This window comes from Oreochromis niloticus, linkage group LG13 (assembly GCF_001858045.2).
Source record: "Oreochromis niloticus isolate F11D_XX linkage group LG13, O_niloticus_UMD_NMBU, whole genome shotgun sequence".
NCBI lineage: Eukaryota > Metazoa > Chordata > Actinopteri > Cichliformes > Cichlidae > Oreochromis > Oreochromis niloticus.
Window position 1 is genome coordinate 33,681,404 of NC_031978.2, and position 7,867 is coordinate 33,689,270.

General features: G+C 37.6%; 1 protein-coding gene across 10 annotated transcripts in view; it reads left to right on the plus strand.

Annotated features, from left to right (window-relative positions):
• Nucleotides 1-7,867, plus strand: part of rasgrp3 (RAS guanyl releasing protein 3 (calcium and DAG-regulated)) — a 562,943-nt gene that overhangs the window by 39,492 nt on the left and 515,584 nt on the right. For all 10 annotated transcript variants that reach the window (XM_025897308.1, XM_025897306.1, XM_025897304.1 and 7 more), the window contains one exon: nucleotides 480-653. In XM_025897308.1, coding sequence (XP_025753093.1) covers nucleotides 480-653 — 174 coding nt within the window. The remainder of the gene's footprint in view (nucleotides 1-479; nucleotides 654-7,867) is intronic.

Sequence of the window (7,867 nt, forward strand, 5' to 3'; positions counted from 1 at the left end):
GGGCCTTTGATCTCAGTGTTTTTGATGAATGGAATTTATGAAAAATGAAATAACCTTATCCTTTCAGGACATGCATGGGTTCCCAAAATCAGCCCCGATCTGCTGTGCAGTTTTGTGGCTCAAAGCGAATGCTAACTCATACTAGATGCAGAGCTTCTGGAAAGCTGAACATTTGCTGGGATACCATTCTGCTGTGATGGGCCATCGGGGTCTAATCGTCAAACAGCTTAACTGAATTCTATATATCAATAAATAATGTGGGTGAGAAGGCTTACACTGGCTGACATATGGTTAGGTGTTTAATAGATTTCCTAGAATAGGACCCAGATCAAAATGTAGGGTGGCAGAGAAGTAGGCAGTTTTAACACTGGCACAAAAACTGTATGTAAAGGACATTTTTTTCAGCTTCAGTCTTTGCGTAGGATCTTCTCTGATTCTGTAAGGCAGATACCTGATTTATGTTACTCTGTCGTTCCCAGTTCACTGATTATCAGAGCTATGTGATCCATGGCTGTTTGGTGGACAACCTGACTCTGGAGCGCTCCATTGCTTTGTTCAACGGCGTTTCACAATGGGTGCAGCTGATGGTTCTCAGCAAACTCACACCTCAGACCCGTGCAGAGGTCATCACAAAATACATCCATGTGGCACAGGTAAGCAAAGGAGGGCGGGCTCTATGCACAGCTCTTCCAGCTTTCAGAAAGTATTTCTCTCCAAAACATATAGAAATAACAGGGTCACTCAGCACTGTTACAAAACCAGACTATATAAATAAGTTTAAATTCCACATTCCACATAAATTCCAAATCTTAAACTCAAGATTTTTCTTTTGACTAGTCAAACAAATTATTGAGAAAAGTGCAACAGTAAAATCTTACAGATTAGAAAAAAACCCCACTCAGCTAAAGTGGCAAAACAGCATCTTAGCTTTGTTCATTTGCAGTGCCGAGGTTCAGAGATGTTATGATAGACTTTAAGGTGACAGTTTAGGGTAAAAGCTAACATAGTAAGACACCTTGTGCCACTGGAACAGGTAAGGGTTAGGCTACATTTAAAGCCATATGCACAACCATTACAGTTTCAGAAGCTAGAAGTTACTTTCAAATTACATTTTTTTTTAATATGCATTTTGGCCTCATAGTTGTTCTAATATAATATTTTTGTATTTATGCAGCTGTCTGCTACTTCCTGAGCCTTGTTCAGCTGGAGGTTTCTTCCTGTTAAAAAGGAGTTTTTCCTTTCCACTGTCCTTTGATTTGTCAAGGTTTTCTCTCTGATATTGTACCTTAACAATGTAAAGCACATTGAGGCAGCTGTTTTTTGCGTGAATTGAATTAAACTGAACTGAATTAATTTATGCCAGATACATTAAATTATAGCTAAGGCAGTAGATTTGAAGTTAACTCTAACTCTGTCACTAAATGATGATTGTAGTGGACTGACTGAACCTTAAGAGGCTAACACCTCTGAGCATTACCCTTACTCAAATGGATTGAGATTTAAGGACCATGGTATATGCGTCACATATTTTCATCCTTTTTAAACCATTCAGTGAGCTCCCTATGGATGGTATAGTATAGTATATAGATAGATAGATAGTTTGTATCTAGGGGGAGAGGTGGGCCCAGCATAAACAAATAACCCGTGTAACTTTAAGGCACAGTGGTGTTATAGAATGTCCCCTTTTTTAAAACAATGATAATTCTTCGTCAACCACATAACTGAAGTATGCCATCTGGAGGATCTAGGCTGAATATCATGCTGCCGTTTCTCTCACACATACCTGACATTTTTTATATGTGTTGCTGCCATCAAATTCAAAAGAAACTGGTTTTTCATGAGAGAGTAACATGTCTCAAAGAAATAATATAAGAAATAATACTGTTTTTTGGTAAATGGACAGGTATTTATGTAGCACTTTTCTTCTCAAGCTGAGCACTTAAAGGGCTTTTTGCTACAAGTCACACACTGGATTTATAAAAAGAGAATGCAAATATAAATTCTTATTATGTGTGCCTATGCCAAAAGGCACACATATTACTATTCCTCGGATTTATTATTATTATTATGTGTGCCTATGCCAAGAGGCACACATATTACTATTCGTCGGATTTATTGTGTGGATGCCCTTAAAGGGCTTCCACACTATTGTTTTCCTGTTTCTCTTTATTGTGTGGATGCCCTCAAGGGCTTCCACACTATTGTTTTCCTGTTTCTCTTTATTGTGTGGATGCCCTAAAGGGCTTCCACACTATTGAGTTCCTGTTTCTCTTTATTCTTTATTATTGTGTGGATGCCCTAAAAGGGCTTCCACACTATTGAGTTCCTGTTTCTCTTTATTCTTTATTGTGTGGATGCCCTAAAAGGGATTCCACACTATTGTTTTCCTGTTGCTCTTTATTCTTTATCCTTTATTGTGTGGATGCCCTAAAGGGCTTCCACACTATTGAGATCCTGTTTCTCTTTAAACTTTATTCTTCAAGTTGCTCCCCCATTTTTTGCCGTGGATCTACTCCCTCAGTTTTCAGCCGATTTTCTCCATTCAAACTCTATACTGTTCTGCTATTTCTGCTAATTCCGGCTATATCTTTTGGTGTTTATTACTATTATACTTTTTAAAATATTACACTTTTTCTTTCCCATTGAAATGAATGGGAAACTTCCACAATTCTGCTAAAACTTGCTTGCTTTTGAAACTTAACTACGTCCTCATGCTTTCACCTAGAAACTCCATTCAAACTTTAAAATGTTCTCAGATTATTGGGCTATTCCTGTCTGATTCAGCTTTTTCAGATCTTCTACCGTTTTAATCTTATCTCTCTTTAAGTTTTCAGTTGCAAAATTGTGATTTTTCAGAAAATACATGCGTTGCTATGGTTGCTATGCAATTAAGTCAGAGTGAGTGCTGGTCCGTTCTGAATTTTCTCTTCATGTCTAAACAACTTCTTGCTACTCACACAATTTCCACTCAACCCCCACAAATTATACATCAAAACGTAGGTATTTTTGCTGGCTTTCAGAAAATGTCACTGAGGTTTATCGTTTTTTCGCAATTTGCCTCGGAGTGACACAAGGTCTGACAAGTCCCCATTCAAAGTCTATGGGGAGGTTTTGAAATTCAGAGCTGAAATTCTGTAACGGGAGGCATTTTCAAATTGCCATATCTCTTTAACAAAGCAAAGTTAGGACATAAGGCTTGTGCCAATATATCTTCAGACACTGCTGACACTCACAGTGGAAGCAGTTTTTACAATTATCTTACCGTTGAGCAATGAATTACGTTTGTTTGAGGGGTGGAAATCTGTCCTTCTCTCAGTCTTCAAACTCTGGAAATGAAGCCGTTTCTTCTCTCGTCATATCTCCGCGACGGAGGTAGAACGAGCTATGAAAATCGCAGTCAAAATACACCAAAGTCCGCTGATTCCTCCTAGTTTTTGAGTTACACGACGTTTTGTAACTCCAAAAAACGGCGTTTTTTGCCTCTCACCGCGATCTATTTTCTGACTGCCCAAGTATCTGTCTTTCAGACCGCCGCCCCCTTTCCAGGTGGCGCAATCAGTAATGACACGGCTCTGCAGCTCAAAGGTCGTGGGTTCAATCCCACCTTGGTCCATGTTTTTTTTGTTTTTTTCCACTACAAATTTATACACTATCACAGACCTGTAATTTATATTGCTAATTTATTACAATTCTGCAAAGTTTTATGATTTTAGCAGCTTTTCTAATATGGACCTCAGATTCTTGTTAACGCTCCATGGCAGAAACAAGTACACAGCCTGATGAAGCAGACAGAGGCAGTACCTCTGATTGGTGAATTTGAGCAGAACCAAGTTGTTCTGCCTCTTTTCTGCAGAAATTCTGCTGATTCACCTCTTTTCTGCAAAATTTTCAGCCTTTTCACTTCTTCTCAGCACAATTTTCAGCAGCTTCTGCTCATTTAGCAAAATTGTCCCTTTCTCCATCTCTTGTTTTTGCGAGAATGAGTTTGGTTCAGTGAGCTGAGCAGCTGCCTTGAAACCAGAAGGGCCAGGTTCAAATCCCGGTCATGGCAAAGCCTGTTTTCAGTTTTCTCTTTTGTTCTTTTGTTCTACCTCTTTTCTGCAGAAATTCTGCTGATTTATCTCTTTTCTGCAAAATTTTCAGCCTTTTCGCCTCTTCTCAGCACAAAAAATGAGCAGCTTCTGCTCATTTTAGCAGAATTGTCAGTCTCTCCTCCTCTTTTTTGAGAGAATGAGTTTAGCTCAGTGACATGAGTGGCTACCTTGAGACCTGGAAGGCCAGGTTCGAATCCAGCCCAGGGCAATTTTTTTTTTTTCACCACCATACAACTTTTTGCAACTTTTCAGCTTTTTCAGCTTTTTCAGCAGACAGCTTCAGCGTTAAGGCATCCACACAGCATTTTCGCAGGAAATGCAAATTTTTCTAGTTCTTTATTATACTTTATTCTGGTTGCTTCCGTACGTTTTTTGTCGTCTAACTACTCCCTCAGTTTTCAGCCGATTTTCTCAGTTCAAACTTTAAAAAATTCTGCTCTTTCTGCTAATTATTGCTATGACTTTTGGTGCTCATAACTTCTATACTTTTTGAGATATTGAATTTTTTTTGCAATATTTTTTGCCCATTTCTGCCATATTATCAGTGGCATCACTAATTTTTCCTTGCCGGGATGACCTGTGTTTTAGCTCAGTGAGATGAGCAGCCGTTCTCAGACTGGGAGGCCCGGGTTCAAATCCCGCTTATGGCAACATTTCTTTCAGTTAACAGTTAAACTTTTTTTTAACTCAATTTCAGCTTTTTCACCCCTTTTCAGCAAAATTTTTTGTTTTTTCACCACTTTTCAGCACAAATCCCAGCTTTTTCAGCTATTTTCAGCAGAAACATCTTTTCAGCAGAATTCTGAAAAGAGTTCTGCAGAACTCTTTTCAGCAGAAATTCTGCTGATTGAACTATTTTCAGCAGAATTTGCACCTCTTTTAAGGCCTAATTCTGCTGATTCACCTCTTCTGCAAAATTTTCAGCCTTTTCACCTCTTATTAGCACAAATCTCAGCTGTTTTCAGAAAAAACACTTTTGAGCAGAAATTCTGCTGATTCATCTCTTTTCAGCGCAACTTTCTGCTTCTTTACCTCTTTTCAGCAGAAATTCTGCTGATTCACCTCTTTTCTGCAAAATTTTCAGCCTTTTCTCCTCTTATCAGCACAATTCTCAGTAGCTTCTGCTCATTTTAGCAGAATTGTCGGTCTCTCCTCCTCTTTTTGAGAGAATGAGTTTAGCTCAGTGAGATGAGTAGCTGCCTTGAGACCAGGAGGGCCAGGTTCGAATCCTGCTCAGGGTAATATTTTTTTTTTTCACCACCATACAACTTTTTGCAAGTTTTCATCTTTTTCAGCTTTTTCAGCAGACAGCTTCAGCGTTAAGGCATCCACACAGCATTTTCACAGGAAATGCAAATTTTTCTAGTTGTGTGGATGCCCTTAAAGGGCTTCCACACTATTGAGTTCCTGTTTCTCTTTATTGTGTGGATGCCCTTAAAGGGCTTCCACACTATTGAGTTCCTGTTTCTCTTTATTGTGTGGATGCCCTAAAAGGGCTTCCACACTATTGAGTTCCTGTTTCTCTTTATTCTTTATTGTGTGGATGCCCTAAAAGGGCTTCCACACTATTGAGTTCCTGTTTCTCTTTATTCTTTATTATACTTTATTCTGGTTGCTTCCGTACGTTTTTTGCCGCTTAACTACTGCTTCAGTTTTCAGCCGATTTTCACCGTTCAAACTCTATACTGTTCTGCTCTTTCTGCTGACGTAGGCTATGACTTTTGGTGTTTATTACTGTTATACTTTTTAAAATATTACACTTTTTTCCTTTAATTTGTCCCATTGAAATGAATGGAAATCTTCAGAAATTCTGCTAAAACTTGCTTGTTTTTGAAACTTAACTACTTTGTCATACTTTCACCCAGAAACTCCATTCAAACTTTAAAATGTTCTCAGACTATTGGGCTATTCCTGTCTGATTCAGCTTTTTCAGACCTTCTACCGTTTAAATCGTATCTCTCTTTAAGTTTTCAGTTGCAAAATTGTGATTTTTCAGAAAATACATGCGTTGTTATGGTTGCTATGCAATTAACTCAGAGTGGACAGTGAAACTTTCTGAATTTTCACCACTTGTCTGAACAACTTCATGCTACTCGTTCAATTTCCACTCAACCCCCACAAATTATACATCAAAACGTAGGTATTTTTGCTGGCTTTCAGAAAATGTCACTATCATTCTTGTGGGACTTATAGATGTTTTGCAAATCTCCTTAGAGTAACATAAAGTCTGAAAACTCTCCATAGAAACTCAATGGAGAGTTTCTTCAAAATCAGCGCTGGAATTCTCTAATGAGAGGCATTTTCAAATCGTCATATCTCCTTAACGAAACAAAGTTGAGACATGAGGCTTGTGCAAATATATCTTCAGACACTCCTGATGCTCACAATTCAAGAATTTTTTTCTCACCTATTACCGTTCTGAGATGAGTTACACTTGTTTGAGGGTAGGAAATTCGTCATTCGCTCAGATCTGTTCAGATTTCAAACTCTGGAAATGTGGCACTTTTTTCTCTCGTCATATCTTTTTGATGGATTTCAACAGAGATCTGAAAATTCCCATGACTGTTCACCAAAGCCTGCTGTTTCTTACGGTGAAAGAATGATTTTGATGCTCCATATAGATTTAGAGTTACAAAACATTGTTTGAGGGCAAGTCAAGGCAGTTTTGCTTTGCCTCTGCTCAGTTACAGTGTATTACAAGTCATATATCTTTAATAATTTATATTTTATCTCTGATTTATGAAGACCTGCAGATTCCCCCATCTCTTCTGAACAAAACGGTGTCAGAATGAGCGTTCTAGCCCCTACGGTTAGGAAATTATGGCCATTTGTTCGAGGGGAATCCTGAATGTGAGAAATACACTGCAGAAAACTCATACCTCTCTCTGTGTCTGTGTGTGTAAGTGCTGATTACAGCAGGTGCAGCTAATTTAGCTGACCTAGATATACCAAGCCCAGACTCTAAACAGCCACTGCTCCCTTTAGGCTCTGTGTATGTGTATGTTTGTGTGTCTGTATCAATATTTCTCCCATGTTACATATTACTCCTCCATAATAGTATTTGTGCTAAATCAAAGTACTTCTACTACATCTTAGTACTTCTGCTCAATCATAGTATTTCTGCTAAATCATAGTATTTTTGAAAAATCATGGTATTTGTGCCAAATCATGGTTTTGGGGCAGAACCATAATATTTATTTTATGTTATGAGATTACTACTAAGTGGAGGAATGTCTGTTATGTTATAGTTTATGTGCTGAATATAGTATATCTGCCAAATCATAGTATTTATCTCAAATCATAGTATTTATGCCAAATTACAGTATTTCTGCTAAAAAGCAGAAATAGTACCTTTTAGCAGAAATTTCTGTGAAAAGATATTATTTATGTTAAAACGTAGTATTTCTGCTAAATCATAGTATTTCTGCCAAATCATAGTATTTGTACTTATTCATAGTACTTGTGCCAAATCATAGTATTTGTACCCAATCATAGTATTTCTGCAATATGATCGTATTTGTGGCAAATCATGGTATCTTTTTGCCAAATCATGGTATTTGTGCCAAATCATGTTATTTGTGCCCAGTTAAAATTTCTGTTATATTAGAGTGTACTACTAAGTCGTAGAATTTCTGTTATGTTATAGTATATCTGCTGATTATAGTATATGTGCCAAATAATAGTATTTATAGCAAATAATAGTATTACTGCCCAAACATAGTATTTCTTGTAGTATTTGTAGTAGTAGTTGTTGTAGTATTTGTGCAAAAACA